Source organism: Pectinophora gossypiella, chromosome 12 (genome assembly GCF_024362695.1).
Source record: "Pectinophora gossypiella chromosome 12, ilPecGoss1.1, whole genome shotgun sequence".
Taxonomy (NCBI): domain Eukaryota; kingdom Metazoa; phylum Arthropoda; class Insecta; order Lepidoptera; family Gelechiidae; genus Pectinophora; species Pectinophora gossypiella.
The window spans coordinates 8,505,844-8,526,155 of record NC_065415.1 but is presented as its reverse complement, the minus strand read 5'-3'; the positions used below and the strand labels follow the sequence as shown (position 1 = coordinate 8,526,155).

The window sequence follows — 20,312 nt, the reverse complement described above, 5'->3', positions numbered from 1 at the left end:
GAAGTTCGATGACAAAGAACGTATAGATATATCTATTGTTAAAATACAACTTTATGGAGATAATTTATTAAAAACATCATAGAAGGAAAGCTAGAAGGAAAGAGAGGAAAGGGAAGACCAAGAAGAGCTTACATGGAATAGATTAAAGAAAAGGTTAACGCCGTGTCTTATAGGGGAGTCAAGGAATTGGCCTTTCATAGACTGGAATGGAAAATGCTACAACGACAAGAGCGGACACTTATATGGATGATGATGATGGAGATAATTTATTAAAAACATCATAGAAGGAAAGCTAGAAGGAAAGAGAGGAAAGGGAAGACCAAGAAGAGCTTACATGGAGTAGATTAAAGAAAAGGTTAACGCCGTGTCTTATAGGGGAGTCAAGGAATTGGCCTTTGATAGACTGGAATGGAAAATTATACAACAACAAGAGCGTGGCTCTTAAATTGATGATGATGATGGAGATAATTTGAGGCGAATGGGACTAGATAAATCATACTAATATTATAGTCAAGGAAATGAGTATGACGTCACTGACGACAGTGGGACGATAAGGTACGAGGGTCGTACCATATTATCGTACTAGGGAAACAATCCATCAGGCAGACATAACGAACAAGTGCTGTGGGAAAAAAACACTGATAGATAACCTAGCATTGTGTCTAGAGTCGAAGATAAAAATAGAAACAATTAAGATGGATAATACCGGAGATGGAGCATACTCTATCACACTGCTCTGAAAGAATAAAATAGTTTTCTAAATTGGCCTAACCTGGCATCGAAGCAGAGACTCAGCCATCAACACTTAAGTCATCGATAAGACAACCCACGATATTGATTGCGATAAGAAGAATATTACAACCCATAATTTTGAAGGAAGGAATAACACCGTTTGAGGATTGCAATCCTCATATTTTAAGGTCACTACTAAATTCCGAATTGGGCTGGTCATAGGTACAAGCAAAGAGTAAAAGTTCAGTCACTGACCTCAGTGATTTATTTGTAAACAGTGGTGAAATTATGTACCTTTAGTTGTCATAATTATAAAATTTATGTTTTTGTAGGTGTTTTTGGTGTTACAGAAACGACATGTAACCAGGAGGTCTTAAGTGCGACTAGTTACTTTATTTCTTTGCAAGAAACTGATTGGACTTTTGCAGTTTATAGTACATTCATCGCGATATGAACTAAGTACTCACGCTACATGCCGAGCTTTCTGTTAGACCTACGCCATAGATAGGTGGGGTGCCGTATCGGTACTGTTCGTGCCAACAGTGTTGAAAACTTGCACCAATTAATAATTAATAACGTATGTATTTATTGGTGCAAGTTCGGTATTGAGGTGTGAACTGGCGTCCTCTGCCTAATACAATATGCGTATGTATATGCACGTAGTGGAGAATATAGACGTAATTTATTCAAGATTATCCGATGCCAAGTCGTTTCCTATAAATCACGTCTTTGCATGTTTGTCTACGTATGTAGCATTCTGTAAATACAGATCCTGCAAGCTTTAGCGTAGTTTAGTAGCTACATCTATTATGGTGTAAAAGAAAAGTAACAAAATAACGAAGATTGCGGGAAGTTCATAAATATAAATTAAATATTTCTTTAATGAGACTTTAAAAAGAACATCTGTGCATTGTAAAAGTTTAAGAAAAGAATAATTTACCTACTAACCTAATCATTTGGAAGTAAAATCCATGCAAATAAGCCAGTACCTCATTGCTCCAACAAAAAAGTGATTCCGTGAAAAAGATAGTTAAAAACTCGTTAAGGAGTGTTACACAAACACGTGGGTACTTTGCTCTTGATAGTTTATTGGCAATTTTTTGGCACAACTAAACGGCCTCTATCGTAGTTCTATTTCCTCTAGGAAATCCTAGAGCGTCGTGCCAAACATTTTTACGTATGACTGCTCTCTGGAAATGTTTTCAAAGATAATGCTGACTAAATTAACTGGTTCTTGGCCTCCGAAAGATATTTACCTAAGTTGTTGTTTGGTTTTGACACTTTGCGGCTTAGTACGGCGACAGACGACGAAGTGAAGAGTCCCTTTAGATTTTGATGGAAGTTGTGGTCAAGTTTGGATTGCAGAAGATTATTCTACGTTAACATAAACTCACGACTATATCCCAATTAGGGTAGTCAGAGGCACATCCATTGCAAGATGTACTGAGTACAGTCATGAGCAATATAATGTACCCACTTGAGGACACTGTCGCACTAACATATTTGACATTTAGTGAGACTTACAGTTCAATTTGTCAAAAAAAGTTAATGTGACATGGTAGCAAAGTGTATACATATTAATGCTCGTGACAGTACCCACGCCTCACCAAGCTTACTGTTAGACCAACGTCTGACAGATGACGTCGACGACGTCATGAGGCGCCGTATCGCCTTGAATTATGGTGGAGCTAACTGTGTTAGTGTAAAGCTACGAATAAATAATATTTATAATAATTAATATTTATTCGTAGGTGTAAAGAATAATTTAAAGCTTTTTTTTATAGTAGAGGAAAGATCTGTTTAGTTATTGATTTGTTTATTTTGCGTAGAGATAAATTGCATTAAGAATAGTTTTACACAAGAAACTTTTGAAACTTTATAGCTACTTAACTTTTTTTACGTCTGCGAGGAATTTCTGACAACAATAAGGACCGTTTGGACTGTCGCGAAGAAATCTTGTCACGTTCTTAATATTCGTGTAGACAGGCAATGTCGGTGTGGGCACTTTGATTTATTTGTTCGATACACATTATGTGCGATATTAGAAGTCAGGACTATCGACGTACGTGTTCGATGGTAAAATACAAAGAGAGTTTTAATCACAGAAGAATTCGGGATGTTTTTGTGTCTTGTGTTGTGTCTTATCATGTTTTTTTTTGTAAATTAAGGTACAAAATATTTTTCATTCTTTTTTTTACCCTTAAGGTCTAAAAGAATCGCTGTAATGTCACACCCCGGACACTTCATACAAACAACCTTGTTTTACACAGACACCTTTTTTTTTTGACGTGACTTATTGTAGATTTGCCGCAGATGGCATTAACTACTTGGCCGGACAAATGGGGAGCGCTGAAGGCTCTCACCTGGTACAACGTTTAAGACAACAGGCCTGAGGGTGCCCAGTTGGGCGCGAACCTCGGCTCAGGGCGTCGTCTGAGAGGAAAAATATTTGAAAGAATTAATCGACCCTAGCGGGTCGATAGCGATAAGCGCTGAATGAGGGAACCACCATTTAACTCCGGCCTACTGAAGTATGAGCGCTAGTAAATCTTATTTAACCTAATGCAACGAATCTTTAATTTAACAACTTCGTTACCTACCTTTATTAAATACAACTAAACGAGGAAACTGTAACCCTACTTTGGCCCTTACAGAAAGTCTTATTATAAGTATTTTATTTTAATTTAATGACGTAATAGTTTAACATATAAAGAAATCAAAGAATCTACTTTGGATGACAGATGAAAATTGTTACACCGAGAAAAGCGAGAAATATGAAATTGGTTAGCAATTTATAATATTACAGTAATTGCGTATTGACAAATCCGTACTTCTTATTGATAGTCAAGTTGCTCTTCTGAATTACGAGTTAAGGTTTTGATTCCCGATCTATGAAAACTTGGTGATGTGTTTAGTCATCATTACAAATTTATGAGCCACGCTCTTGTCGGTGTAGCATTCTCCATTCTTGTCTATCAAAGACCAATCTTCACGTCCTTATAAGACAGGACGTCCGCCTTTTCTTTAATTTGTTCCATGATGTGTTTAGTATACGATAAATATATTTAAAAAAAAAAACTTTTAAAAGACGTTAAATTCCGATGAATACATCTAAATCTACTAGCGAATACTGAATCGAGGGGAGCATTTACCGCAAACTTGTTACTGCCATCCATCTAGTTTCTTCCCAGTATAGAATGTGATAAAACTCAGCGAGCGAACTTCCGTCAACCGATCGAGGTAACCAACCAATAAAACATTTGAATTCACCCAACTTTTGCACATAAAAATTTAGAACGTTGGAATCCGCGTTCTGATTCCGCTTTCCTTTGGCTCACCGTTCCCACAATAGCGAAACGAAAAGCATTACCTGATTTAGTTAGATACCTAACGCTTTATTTGTTAAGTTTCTTTATTTGCAAAGTGCATGCTGATCTTTTGAGCTATTTGGTTAGATGGCAAAAATGCAGTTGAAAATTAATATTAAGTATCAACTAATGGAATTAAACTTAAAATGGAATGGTAACGTAAACAACATAAAAACTTCAGAACTATTATAAAGTGTTCGTTCCCGAATAGCGCCCTATTTATCATAAATCCTTATTATAAATCGTTTAGTTCTTAGATGTTTCCAGATACCTGTTGGCCCTGATTCCTGCAGACATTTCCTAATATTATTTTAATATATAGAAAATAGGTAGATAAAATAGGCACCTCGCTCATATGCAGTCCGTTTGACGTTTGGTGTCACCTTAATTCTGTCGGGTTATTGGCCAATTTAAAACTTTGGAACGGATTTGTTTCTGCCTAAATTTGACGTGTATTCCATAAATTTTATGCCTGTCGGTTACCTGTCCCCTTCCTTTTACGAAAATGACAGGTACAACCTAAAATAAACTTAGATGATATATACTGGAATCAGCGCCACTGCCTTACTGCTTAAACCTATCTTTAGGTTCATAAACTACAAATATCCCAATAATTAGAAAGGGATGTGAGTAATTAATACATGTAATTTAGTTTAAAGAAGCCGTTCTAAATAACGAAACAGGTGTTAAATCAAGTAGCTACAAATAAGCTAAAATTTTAACTTCTATAAACTTAGCATGTTCATGAAAGTTATCAAAATCGCCTATCAGTGTATAAATAATTTGTTATTACTACTGCGTAACGAGTACTTAAGTACCTATAATTCAATGAATTGAGAAAATAACGAGGAAAAGAAAAAAAAAATGTTAGGATGGAATGCAGCCCTTGATTCATAACTTCGCTGACAAAATAAGGCTGGCTCAGCATCGACCGAAAAGAGTCCACTACTGCAAATTCTGTCGACCTCGCTCGCGAATTTTCTTAATTCCATTTGCTCTTTCATAGACTAGTTTGGCTTGAGGCTTGGCTTGATTGACGTCTAGGGGTGTAAGATACGGCACGGGATGTGCGCGTCATGCCGTTCGCCCTGATAACGGTAACCCGCCTTGCTTTTGTACAAGCGGACAGGAATCCACCGAGATAAATTAGCAGACACCTCATTAAACATCGGGCAACATCGATCATTAGTTTAATATTGGGGCAAACTTTGAGATAAGTTGACAGATAAATCAGTAAAAACTTTTTTAGAGTTGGCACGATTGAAAAATGTGATCGGAAGCACAAAATATGTACTATAAAATTATGAATAAAAACACTTACCATGTGTATAAAGAGGGGATACTCTATATTTGACGGCAGCGGTACAGGCGATGGCGCCTGGTCCGCCGCCCAGCTGCAGGCCGTGCGAGAGCACCTGCACGATGGTTCCAACCACCGTGATGGTCCATCCCCACCCGCCTTCTGGGTAGTATCGCCGCGCTAGCGTCAGAGCAGCGCGTGCTCTCAGAGCTGCCGCCGTCTCCGCGCCCACCGTAGCACCAGCACTAGCGCACCTAACACACCACATACTTTAGAGCTTGAAGAGCTCTCATCTACCAAACAGATGAGAACCCCTCATAACCACTTAATTACTAACACACTAACCGTCGAAATTGAGTCACTTCTCTTGCAGCTTCATAACCAACACTCTTAGACCGCCCGCGCTCTGTAAATTGAGAGCTCTTGTCCGGAATTTGGAAGCGCACAGCACTAGCACCACAGGTACACAACAAGTCTTCGGCAGTAATCCTCGGCGACGGCCGTTTAGGTACGTACTTTTCTCGGCAATCGCACTCCTGCGCTCTCCAGGTGAGAAGCCGCTGCAATAGAGTCTTTTTGCGCGCTGCGCCTCGGTCCATCGACTTTGCTTGGCCAGGGTCCAAAGGGAAAGATCCACTTCGGTCCGCCTCATGGTTGGCCCCGACCTGTCGATTATCATAAGTGATTTTCCTTCGAATGTTTCTATTGTTGCACGCGAAAGCTGGAATGAAATTGTTCGTAATGGATTCCTTTTTGTTCGCTCCCCGGTTGGATGGTTCGTTTTTTGCGTGGAAGCCATTTTTTATTTTCTTGACGTCCTTGTGAAGGGACTTCCAAGTTGCGATAACTTGGTCGCGATCAGGCGCGTCTTTGAAATTTGGGACAGTGTTTGAGTCTGAGATTTTTTCGAGTCGGGGTCGGGGTTCTGTGCCGGCAGGGACGGGCGCCTCCCGAAGTCGCGTGGGCAAGCTGTCACACCGGCGGAGCGTCATTGTCATTCAGATTCGGCGGGCGCATTTTTAAACACCGACACACGTCCAGGGTTCACTCACATTTCACTTGCCGCGCGCGATTCTATCTGGAACGAAAAAAAGAAGCCAATGACTTTCAATTATCTTTAGCACAGCTACGGAATATCAATGAAGGCAAAGGCGAAGTATTGTGAATGAACTTATCAACTGGACGTTTTTGCCGTCCAATATTATGTATTTGTTATAACTACTGAACCCATTACAAGAGAATCATAATAACCTGATGAATATTGTTAATTTGACTTTCAAAGCAAACGATAAATGAATTATTTTAAATTAATTTAGATTTAGTAGTAGTTCTGTTAAATATTCATAATAATTCCAAATGCTATGCAAATTTGAGGCCTTGCCAAGATATAGGCAATAGGAGCTTTTGAGCCTAGAAGATCTGCAGAGATCTGCGCTCTTTGGTGAAACATTTGTATAAAATAAATCGAAGTAATCCCCGACCTTGGGCTGATTTATGCCTAACGCTGAGTTGGTGAAAGGCGTACTCATCCAATCAATATTATACTGGTTTTATTAACCATTTACCCCCGCCCCTCACCGATATTTTATTGCTAAAAAAGCATCTCCGAAAGTTTACCAAAAGAGCGTAATAAATTTCATTCATCCTGCAATATATTTAGAAAATAAAATTCTTTAGCCCTTGCAATTTGTTTGCCATATTTTGAGACTTTAGAGTATTTACAGTGATCCGAGTTCACGGATGATAGCCATCTGATGAACGGGTTGATGCTGCTTTGGAAACAGACTCCTTAAATCTTGCTGGATAGTGTAACTGCAGATGTGTCTTTAGATTTATAGGGAAAGATTTACAAGCAAAGCAATTGGCTTAACGATCGTCTGGCATCTTGGATTTTATTCAGGAGTTTAATAGGCCCAGTAGTGTTCCAGCTAACACATTTAAAGTTAATAATGGTACACTGTATGTTGCCATAGATACTGCAGCTAATGAACTTTTCATTCGCCTTAAATGTCTATAGATCAAATAGCGAATAGTTGGACAAAACACTTTAGTGTCGTCTTGTGAAAATTTATAGGCAAAGTTTGAGATAGATATTTACGTCCATTCCTAGGTTTTCAACAGCTTTGCAGATTTGCGAATGGATAAAAAAGTTTAGTTAATACTTAATTTACTCGAGCACAGATCAAATTAATGACCCTTTATCTCGAGATGGAAAGGAGAAAAAAACGTGTTATAAAATAAAATGGGAACTACCACATTAACAGTGTAATGGGGGCGAAACACCGAACTTTTCAGACACCATCTCTCCCTCTGGCCATTCATACTCAGTAATTACACGCGCGGATTCTTTTGTAGCCTCATCGCTTTGGCAGACAATTGAATTTCAAATCTTTTTGTTATCCTCGAATGATCCCCCGAATCACTTCTAGCAGAGCCTTTTATTTGGCTAAATGCTTTCTATTATTCCTCGGCGTATATTAACATGTCTGGGCGAGCAATCCCTGGCGGGATGCGTCGGCTTCAGATTTGTTTTGACGCGAAAAAATGAAATTTCATCCATTCTTTCCGCTGGAAACTATTATTAGACGTAACAATCATGGGCGATTTCAAAATTTAATTAAAAAGTTGGCAGAGACGGTCATGTGGCGTGCAGTTGTTTTCGTCTCGTTTACAAAATGAAATAAATAATTGTTGTAATTTATTCATGGAGCAGAAATGAAAACAAATGGGGCGAAAGCTGAACGTTCGAGTGGAAGTTCGAAGGTCGAGGTGTCGACGAGATCTACCTAGTTAATTTAGATACCTGTCAATCACAACAGCTGCTTTAATGCGTAAAAGAAAATTGACGAATGAAACGAAAGAAATTAATTAACCAGCCAGCACTTAGCACAGTGAAATGGTAGGAACTTAAAATAAGTCACATATATTAAAGCAGTAATTTTACATACATTGCGGTAAAGTCAATAATTAACTTTAGAGCTTGTGTACCGCTGTTCAGAAACTTACAATCATTAACAGTTGAGAAGAGTTTTTAAACAATCCGTAATTTCACAGACGGCAGGTACAGTTGTATAACAAAAGGAATTAAAATGATATTGGAGCTCGAATGGGTGCTCTAAATTAAAGTTTTTGATTAAGATAGCCGTTTCAACGTCTGATGCCAGGACTTTATTTATATCTTGAAAAATTCGAAGAAACTTCATTCTGGATCGTGTCATGAAGACTTACGACTAAGCTTGTAACTCATAAAAACAAAATACCTTAAGTAAGTAAATGAGTACACAGCTTAGGGAACAATTTAATTTTCTCGAATTTTTCTTTCAATTTTTGTAGTCGCTCCGTTGCGTGGGGATCATCAATAATTTGTTCAGCGAAAGAGTAATGCCCACAGAATCGCGGCTAATTCATCGCAGAGAGTGATGAGGGATATCTATTTATTATTCCGGGAGAACGAGCTGTTTTCCACAGTGACATTCTGACTGTGATTAATTTTGATATTCAAATTGCTCTGCGCGAGCCACGCTTATTACTTCTTTTGTTTTGTCCGGGAATAGCCGGGTGTGCCGCTAGTGTTTGTTCTACTCCGCTTTATTGAGATTGGATTGCAGTTTATCTTCGCTGAGTGTAAAATGATTTCTTTATTACTTCCTCCGCTTTGAGTTGTTCAGGAAACTAATTTATACGATTGGAAGGATAATTTTAACTGTTGGCGCTTTTCGGTATTTGCCAATGGAACAGTTTTGCAGACATCTCGTACTTATTTTAGGAATTTTGTCAATCTTTATAATTAATTTCCCGTACCGGGCACAAAGAGCCTTAAATATAAGCAGATGGGTTATATACCTCACACGATCTCCTACGCCACTACCCCACTGCAAGTAGATTGTTACGTTTTAAAAAACTAAGATTTCATAAGATGCGTATTTATATTATTTTTATCTTAATTGTTGCTCTTAACATACATGAGTGTTGTATTATTGATGTCATATCACCTCAGACTCTGCAGCTAATCAAATAAAGGATCACTTATATCAATAAATGTCTCTGGAACGATGTTTTTCTAGAGTATACATTTGTACGCTTCCTACGCAAGCCGGCACTTTGTAAGGGGGTCGTTCAGATAAAATGTGGGCTCGTAAGCACTTTCAATTCTCTAGGATTTTCTTTTCATATCTGGAGAATAGGGAGACACAAGGAATCCCACATGGAACTCTTTCTAATATAGTATGTCCTTGGACGATTTTCCAGTTTATTTAATAAGACCTACACTTTTTGAGATAAAATGGATGGGACACTTCATTATTTACGGTTTAATAAATAAGTTTGTTTAAAAAGAACTATTTTGATTTTGGTTCAATGTGTTTTTAAATAAAACCTGCCTTCTATTCAGTTTTAGCCACGGTTTAGCAAAAAAGAAAATATATTCAGATTCGAATGAATGAATTTGAACGTTTCGTTGAAATGTTATTTTAAAGGGTTATTTCATAAGTTAATTGGACCGGCGGAAGTTTGTCGTGTCCAAATGAAAGAGCTAAATAATAACAAATTACTTCCGGAGAGAAATTCAAAGCATGCATTTTATCATGTGCATGCATGATGTCGTCTGTCAGCTAACTTATTAAACGAAGGGTTAATTGGGCTCTATCACAAAACTTGTTAAAAAATTACTTTTCGAGTAAACTGTTTTAAAAAGTCACTAGAATGCACTAAATTCCAAAGAACTTTTCCATTAAGTTTTGCGTAAAAATCTGGAAAATAGTAAGAATGTCAATCAATCAATCAATCAATAATACTTTATTGCACAACGACATGTACAAAGGACATAAACATACGAATAAAAACATAAGCACAATAGGCGGCCTTATTGCTAAACAGCAATTTCTGCCAGGCAACCTATACTAATCAAAGACAAGAAATGTTTTAGAATCAAAAAGCGCTTCGTTCTGTGAGCCAATATAATTTGCACAATTTTTTTTTTTAAAGAATTTTGTATTTAGATACAGGTGCTAATGCTTTCATATATTTCTTACGGAAGACAAAGCTAGCATCTAGATGAAGTATGAATGATAAATTAAAAGTAGCGTGGTTTGGTTTGCTAGTTGTTTGTTTAAAGTCCCGCTGTCGAGAACCAATCTTGGTTGGTACTCGCCGGTTACTCGCGCGATGCGGATGCTTAACGCCCTGGCCCAGGACAACCCGGACGTTGACCTGTACAGCTGTTCGGTGGCCAAATTCACAGATGTGGCATTTCGCTATTGTTCAAGTTAAATAATAATAATTGTTATGTCTTATATGTGTTTGTTTCAGTCGAATTGGTTTTTACTGTAATGGCTGAATGTAAAACTGTAAAAATAAATAAATAAATAGTCCTTTATTACAAAATGAATGACAATATGCTCACGGGACCTCTTATAGATTTTTTAAAGAGACAAGAAAATATTCCTATATTAATTAGATTCCCTTACCAACTGAAGCCTCTTAGAAAATGACTTCTAAATGTGGTCATTCAAGAATGTGATTTCTATGTTCATCGCTATTGAGAAGAATTTAATATAATCTTATAGAATTACCTACCTATACCCTGAATATTTTAATTAAGTTTTATTTGTTAAATGTGGGGGGGGGGGGGGGAATAATATCGTCTGCGTTATTAGAGCTCTATAAGACTTCGGATTACTATACAATATTTAAGAAAATGATGTTGAAAATATATATAGGGTTCCGACTCACGACTACATTTCCAATTGGGGTAGTCAGCATCGCATCGAATGGTGAACTACGTATCTGCTTGCGTTTCTTAGTGATGATCAATGTAATGATGGAGAACCGAACATCATTTGAATAATGTTATTTTTAATTTACGCGTCTATTTTTGTTTATTGACATGAAACAAAATTATTTTGAAATCCTATAACCTGAATATCTATAATCTCCAAACACGGCTCGGGTTTAATTAGACTAGACGTGCATAAGGCAATTAAATTATACCTATGTAGACATTCGACGGCGATACGGGTCACCACCTAAGGTCTAAGGCTGCGTTTCCATAGACGCGGAGCTGTGCGGAGATGAGCGGAGATGTGCAGGAATCGACCAATCACCGTGAGGGAAATAGTGACTGATCGTCCTCGTTTTTCGCTATCTCGAATGCTGTGATTGATCAAATCCGCACATCTCTGCTCTTCTCCGCCCATCTCCGCGTCAATAGAAACCCGGCCTTACAGAAAGCTCGGTCTCTTCTTCTGTCGTGCCCCATCAACCCTGGTGTTAGGGTTACTATTGAGCCGCCAAAGGCCCCTGACATGGCTCATGTAACGACTAATAACTTACATCAGTAAGTAGTAACTGAAACCAACGGCTTATCGTGCCTTCATCATACTTTCGGACAATCAGGTGATCAGCTTGTAATGGCCTAACCAAACTAGGGAACACAAAGTGATTTTTGTGATGTGTCTGCACCGGAATTTGAACTCAGGACCGCTGGATCTTGAGCCCAACGCTCAAACCACTGGACCACGGAGGCCGTTGAAACGAAAGCTCGGTGAGGTTTGGGTACTTAGTTCATCTTGCGATGGATGTACCTCTGACTACCCCAGTTGGGATGTAGTCGTGAGCTTATCTATGTAGACATATCTGGCCTATGTGTGTGTAACCATCTAGGTACATGTTGTTTATCTCGTGTGGAGCAGCACTTACAAATCAAGCACCACTCCGATCTTAGTTAAGTCCTTTAGCAAATTTAACAAAAGTACCATAAGCCAATTCCGATGAATAACGTCCCTCCAGTCACTTAAAATTACTTCTGATAATATTGATGTGTATTTTCAACGCGATTTATCGAACTGTGTCAAAATAACCTCATAATTCAACGAGCTAAGTGCTTTGATACGTATGAAAAATTGCACCGATTTCAATGCAGCTTCGGAGGCCATAGGTACTATTTACGGTCATAATATTTTATAGAGCATTGTAAGCTGGCGTTTGTCTGATCTGCTTGTACGTACCAAATGATAATGAGTTATGATTGTATGTCATAGCATGGAGTAACTATTACACGTCTTGTCAGGGCTCCGACTCAAATGTTTAACACTATAAAAAAAATATTGTTTACTTACAGCAATGATGTAAGTATTATTCTAACACATGATTTTCAAATAGTCAGCATTGACTGATTGGGTCATTCTCTATTTCAAATTCAAAACATATTTACTCAAATTGTATGTTTCACAACTGTGGAATTTTACTGGGCAAAATACGCACACGGAAATGGCGGTGGATTGGTCATGTCCTTAGAAGACCTGTGGAACACTCGTCCCGACGAGCTCTGACCTGGAGTGCGCGTGGAAAACGCAAAAGCGGCGGCCCAAAGAGACCTGGCGACGCTCGGTTGACCGAGAGTTGGCTGTTGAAAACTCTCGGCATGTCATGGGAGCAAGCTACAGAGGCTACAAAAGATAGCGAGGAGTGTACGTCTGTTATTTGAGCCCTACAATCCAACAGGGGATAAAAGGATTAGAAGAAGTATGTTTCAGAACGTAGGTAAAAATCCTACGTGACACTTTCTATCACAGTTCTTCAAACAGCCTTCTCGCGTTTGCATACTCTGAAGGTTAAACACCTCAATCTCATCAAACATACACGTCCTTTCAGAGAATTCTTACCAATTCAATCCGATGTTTGAACATGTGAGAAGGGAAATGTAGTGATGATGTGGCATTTTTACGCGTGGCAACAAATTTAACATACATACATTACATTACTTCATAAACTTATTCTAGTAGACTGGGTAAACCCACTAGTAATTAGGAGACAACTTGCAGCCGCCAAGTCCTGAGATGGATAATATCGATTGATCTGTTCAACGTCCATGATATAATTATGGTCTATAAGGTTGAAGCTGAAAAATATACGAAGATCTCTTTAGAATTATTTTTTTATTCATACTTAATACTTTCAAAGATTAATAAAAACCAATGATTCTAACCAACATTGCTCGAGAAACGATGTGGCATTACTCAGGACACGTGGATAAAAAAGGATCATCAGGTGAAACAGCAGACAAAATCTAGTGACACACAATTGTGAAAATCTAAGCTTGGAGGATCAATATCAAACACAGAGTTCTGTGATTAATTGTCTAAAAGTAGGTACTGAAATGAATTCAATCGAACCAGAAAAGGGTAACCTTTTTAAGATTCCTAGGCGTTTAGGTGCTACATCAGATGGTGATCCTTACAATTTTCTTTACCACATATACGTAATTATATATTACAGTAAGTTCCTTTACATACAATATGATATTTAGTCAATAATATTTCACAGTTTAATGCCATGTGCACTCTTCGACGCCTCTTATAGCTTTCTACTATACATTTTGTACGTTACAGTTTGGAACTTCAACCTAACCTTGTGCTGAAACCATGTGCCAATACAAATGTGCCCTACATGAGGCATAGAATACAAGAGTTTGTGAATATGTAATGAACGCAGAACCCTTGAATTGTGTCAGACAGACGTGCCTTGTAAAGTATACATAACCTGCAAATGTACCTATTGCGAAATACATAAAACTAGATAAGCCAGATTCGAGATCTTTGTTTAGATAAGAAGATAATCTCTCAAACAAAGCAGAAATATTTTTTTTATGTTTTTAGTAATAATTCGAACAACAGTTTCTACTGAATGATGGCAGGAATGAGGAACCTGATCATTCGTTCAAAATTTGATACAATGAGGGTCTTTCCACGCTAAATTCCTCAAAAACAATATAGATGGCGCTGTAGAGATTTTCCTTCGTTTAACCTTCTAATTTCATGGATAACAGACATCCATATTCACTATTTGCTTTTACAATTATTTTGTATTTTACACTTATATTTTTCACATTTATTTTGTCAACACATACCCCAAAATATTGCCAAAATGACTGTGAAATTTATGAAAGAGAACAAACAGTGTCAACAGAATGCTTATTATAAAACCGCCAAGTTCAAGGGCAGAAAGAAGGGCCATTTATCTTGGCCCTTTGTAATTTTGTATTATACCCTTAAATTACTTGTGGCAGTAGGAAACGGCCTGATGACACGTTTGTTTTTCTGAAAATGGCGCGGCTTCACACGCTGTCTGGAACGGAATATAAGTACAATATAAGTACAGTTGCTGTATAATACTTATATTGTTCCATTTGTGCTACTCGTATGGTTTTGTTAAATAAAGCTTTCAGGCAGGTTTTAGACCCAAAATGGACATCATTTAAAACCTTTTTAACAAATTGGTATGTACGAACTATATTTTAATTTAGTTTGTTTTATACCTGAAACGAATTTATTTTGTTTCCATTACACCTATTGAGAAGAAACAGTAGAAGTGGAATTTAATCTACTTATAAAATATGAAAGTTACATAATTACGCGTAAAAAATAATTCTCCCGAAGATTAAATTTCGATAACTAAATCGATTTCTAGACTGAAAAGACCAGTGAACCTCAAGCTATTTATAGATACTTAATAGAGTATCTTAATTTTTAAAATATCTTTTTCCTTCAGATCACTATCTATAACTAATATAAGAACACCAGCAATGTAATTTTCTCCTGGAAATACTCATACCTAATCTCGCTTCCCTGTTTCTTATTCTGTCCCAGCTGGGAATACATCAGGTCTCATTAAATTCCTTGAGCTTGATTATGAAAGCAGTTCGTATTTTATGAGAAGGATACGACGAAAACCGACGATAATTTGATTTCACTTCGACAAAGTAAATTCAGATGGGAGATACACGGCTTAAGCTGACCAGACGGTGGATTGACTGATGTCGCGTTGAAATATCCACAAAGTTTTTCGAGACCAATTAAACTATTAATTAGAAGACTCGGAGTAGTTGATACAGAAGTCTTTGAAGTTCAAAAGTCGTTGGAAGGAAGCAAAATATCTCAATGAATCGATTTTCCGAGTCATTGAGTTAAGATTTACTCTCTCAGATCGCTTTAACAATTTTAATGGCCTAATGTTTGCCTAACAAACCGAAGTCCGTGCCTGAGCGTTTATATCTCACATTAAGTTACTTAATTACCTATTTTCTTTCTTGAATTGAGATGACAAACATTTTGGATGACGAGAAAACTTTCTTAATCGTTTCAAGGTTTCATGACATTACGGGGCATTAAATAAAAATGCTGATAGTGAGTACATTGTCGTTTTGTAGCCATTTTAGTACCAAGTTTTAGGACTTTAAGCCCTGTACTAGGGAAGACTAATAGGAGCTCGGTGGCGCAGCGGTTAACGCGCTCGGTCTGCGATTGTTGAAGTTAAGCAACTTTCGCAAAGGCCGGTCATAGGATGGGTGACCACAAAAAAAAGTTTTCATCTCGAGCTCCTCCGTGCTTCAGAAGGCACGTTAAGCCGTTGGTCCCGGCTGCATTAGCAGTCGTTAATAACCATCAATCCGCACTGGGCCCGCGTGATGGTTTAAGGCCCGATCTCCCTATCCATCCATAGGGAAGGCCCGTGCCCCAGCAGTGGGGACGCTAATGGGCTGATGATGATGACTAGGGAAGACGTATGGAATACTTAGAGTACTTACTAAATAAATACTGGTATTTAACGGACACTACAGTAATTTTCTACGTTTTACTTAAGAAATATTTTTCTCCCGAAAACAGAAAACTTTCCCTTTTTTGAATAATATTACAATATTTAACATGGCAATATTGTTATAAGTAGCAAAACGAAAAACTTTAAGCTATGTACCTAACTGATAAAAAGAAGTTTTTTTAAAACTTTCAATGGATTAGAACGTCAACATATTAGTGTATTTTTTGTCAAATGCGAAAGGCTTGAGCTTGTCAATTATCATTTCTCATTTTTATGATTCAGAGTCGTCGCCAGACTTTTTGACAATTCATTTGAACAATAACTTGTCATAAACTTATTCTGCCCATAGAATTTATTTCAACGTTTCCCAGAAATAATGAGTGAAACAAAAAGGAATGAAATTAAACGGTGAATGGTAGGTACGGATGGAGTTTACAATAGTTTGGATGTCCAATCCCAAAGTTTGACACCGAATTCCGACGTGATTGTTCAACTTTTCAATAAGACCCGATTTTCAAGCGCGTTCTCTTAAAATTTTGTAGAAAATATTATTGGAAAGATCAGTGTTTTGGCAACAAACACAATTCAGGGTTCGTGTAAACATGTGATAGGTATGTGTTTCAAGATATGTTTTTAACAAGTGTATCACAGTGGTAGCCAGATGACAAAAACTTAACCCTTGTATCTGTCATGTTCGCTTACCCGAACGTTGTTACAGTAACAGGATTAAAATGTAACTATCTACCTATAGATTTTAAAATCTTCTTCTATCGTGTGGCTTGTGAGGTGGATTACCAACCCCATCAACCCTGGTATCAGGGTTACTATTGAGCCGCCAAAGGCCCCTGACATGGCTCATGTAACGACTACTAACTTACATCAGTAACTAGTAAACGGGACTAACGGCTTAACGTGCCTTCCAAAGCACGGATCATCTTTCTTTCAGACAATCAGGTGATCTGCCTGTAATGTCCCATAACCAAACAAAACAAATCACACACACAAAGTGATTTTCGTGATGTATTCCCACCGAGATTTGAACCCTGGACTTCCGGATCGTGAGCCCAACGCTCAAACCACTGGACCACGGAGGCCGTTTAAGATGAAAAACGAACGAATTTTAAAATGAAGTAGGTACATAGGTCCAAATATATAATATAATATCACAGAAAACTTGAATGATCGGGCGCTTACAGACCAATGACATTTTTCAATGAGCGGTGACAGCATGACCAGCATAGCCACCGTGCTGACGACTGTGGAGATACGACATCGTCACAATCCGTGGTGTGCCGTTCCGAGAATGTTCCCACTTTGGGAACGTTCCCGGTAGTAAAAAAGTGCAAAACTTATAACGTAAAAAAGCTACCTTTCAGCAGATAAGACCAAAGTACAAGAAAGAACAATTTGGAAAAGAATAGTTGCCGGATGGGTATATTCCCACATCACTAGTCACAATTGGGCGTCGACGTCGGGTAAGAAGAGTAGTTTAAGCGCTCAGTAGCTTTTTTTCGGGTCATGGACAACCAGGACATTTTAAGATGGCAAATAGCCGTCAACTTTGCATTTACATTTTTAATTGGCTGTATAGAAATTCCACTAAGTATAACTGCCACTTCAATCTTGGCCTTGAATTTTCCTTAATAAAAAACCAACTTGGTAAAGCTGAAATTTAAGCTCCGCATTTTCGGGTTGATATAGTGTAATATGCGGACAATGCTAGCTCATCTGTGGTGTTATCAAAATTCAAGTCGAATATTTCGTGGCACGGCGGAGCGGACAGTGTGTCGGTCCAGTTTCCGGGTGAATATGAATGTTGTGAGGTACTACCACCGACGTCAGTTATAAATGTCGTCTTGCTAATCTCGTCTTTATTTGGGGTCGGCTTTCCTAGTCTGTTTTCACCAATGGTGACAGTTCTGGATTGACATTAGGATTAGGTTTTTAGCGTCCCGAAACAAGTCACGTTGCCAAAAAAAATATAACTCACTAACGCACACACACACTCGCACACACACATTCTTTTTTTCACATTTTGATACGACACTTGGTACGAAATATCATTCTGCAAATAAAAAACAGTGGATCAAATCCTAAACTGCTACTCATTATAGTGCTTTTACAAAGTGTCTAAGAATAGAACAACGTGGTAAGGTTAAACAAGTTTGAGAAATCTACAAAAAGATAGAAAATTATATCTAGTTAATTTTGCAATGTAGAACTAATGATGTGACAGGAATACGACATGCCTGAGCATGTACGTGCAAGCTTTCTATTAATTATATTATATTCTTATGTAGAAAGAAATGCTGGCGTCTTTCATGTACGAACAACGGTTTAATACTGTATTTAGTGAGTAGCTTTTTGTTTTAAAACAATAATTATCTCTTTTAAAACTATTAATTCAGAAATCACGTTTTAAACAAACCTCATCGATACTTTTTAAAATGAATGGTGGAAATTAAACTTTAAAAAATAAATGATGGAGTTTCACCTTCATTTTTATAAATATATTTATATTTTTTGCTATATTATTATTTCGCTACAAGTAAGTATACTGGGTGTTAGTGACATCGTAACGAATACTCAGGGGGACGATTCAGACCATGATTCTGAGTTAATATTAAGTAGAATTTTTCGTAGCAAAATTCATGATTTTTTTTTAGTTTTTTTTAAATATTTTCAATTCTATATTTTTGCGATGGAAAATTTCACTTGATATTAACTCAGAATAATCAGCTGAATCATCCTCTTCAGTATTCGTTACGATGTCACCTACACCCCGCGTAAGTACATACGGTAGCCATACAAGTAGGTATAGGTGTTAGTGACAGAACAGAATTTTCAGTCTGAATAATCATGAAACTTTTTGTGTTTTTTTAAATTATTTTCAGTTCCATACTTTTGCGACGGAAAATTCCACTTGATATTAACTCAGAATCATGGCCTCAATCACCTCTCAAAGTTTTCGTTACGATGTCACTAACACCCTGTATACTTATATATTGTTTGTGTATGATTAACTTATATTATTCACACCTATTATTATGTAGATTACGTCAGATATAGACACTATTATTCAAAAATTAACACACGCTTACTTAAAACAATGACTTGTGCTGATCGCTTTTTACTCATGACTGTACAACACAAGTGTGCAGTGTACATTATTGTACAGTGCTTTCCTCGACCATTGTTAGCGACTTTATCGAGGGCATGTTGAAATGTATGTTTTTGAACAAATTTTAATACCTAATGTTACTACAAGAAACACGTTACACGTACCTGTGATGCATGAGAGCTGATGCTGACTTTATCGCCTTATGAGTCCATAGAAGGTATCAAAGAGTAGAACAAACAAAGAGTACAATTATTATTACTTTAAATGAAAGCCTTTCCATTGTTGGTTGCATCTTACGAACGAGTTTTGTTAAAGTTCAGCTATAAGGATATCCGACTTGGCATGGATGTCAAATGAAATATTATTATATACAAAGATAATGAAATCTTTGCGTCGTGTTGAAATGAAGAACGAAAAAAAAACTATATTAACAAAATTGGATGCAAAAACAAAACTACACCTCCCCGCTTCTAACGTTCACGAAGTTGAAATTAATAACTTGCATAAACCTGGAAATTATATTCAAAGTAATAAGTGAAGTTTGCTAATCCTTTGTAGTTCAAGATTGTATAAGGAAGCGGTAGGTAAGGTAGTACTGCCTTTTTAACACTCGAACACACCCCAAACACCTCATACAAAACACCTCGTTTTACACAGAAACTACACATTGACGTTATCGTACACGCGCATTCGATTGAAGTCTAAAGTAAGACCGAAGGGGGTGAAGTAAACTTAGCTCAGCTGCTGATGGGCAGCGGAGAGTTGCCGTTCTATAAGTAGTAAGAAATCCTTATTCTATGACTCGGGGACCGCCTCCGGTCGCCGCCTCCGGTCGCCGCGCCGCGCGGTCGACACCTCGTGTGTAAACAGCCTAATGTAATATTTTGAATACCATCTTACTGATTAACTACCTACTTGTCCGCCGTGACTTTAGATTTCAGAAAACAAATCATCTGTTAAAAATAAAAATAATATCTGTTTTAAAATTATATACAGTGAAAAGAAGCACTGAAATAGAAAAAACGTGTAAAAGTGAAATGCAAAGAAGGAAAAACAAAAATAGATTTAAATCCGATCGATTACGGGTAAACGTTCTGATTGCTCATATTAAAAATAGATGCGTATTTATTCGTTTGAAAATTCTGATTTATTTCGTAAAATAAATAAATAAATGCAAACCTGAGTAACATTTACACCA

The 20,312-nt window shown here is 37.4% G+C and overlaps 1 protein-coding gene across 1 annotated transcript in view; it reads right to left on the bottom strand.

Moving 5' to 3' along the window:
- The window catches only part of LOC126371209 (monocarboxylate transporter 10-like), a 170,948-nt gene that overhangs the window by 134,003 nt on the left and 16,633 nt on the right, over positions 1 to 20,312 (bottom strand). The window contains exons 2-3 of the mRNA XM_050016463.1: positions 5,746 to 6,478; positions 5,422 to 5,654 (exon numbers count right to left, since the gene is read on the bottom strand). Coding sequence (XP_049872420.1) covers positions 5,422 to 5,654; positions 5,746 to 6,398 — 886 coding nt within the window. The 5' untranslated portion in view covers positions 6,399 to 6,478. The remainder of the gene's footprint in view (positions 1 to 5,421; positions 5,655 to 5,745; positions 6,479 to 20,312) is intronic.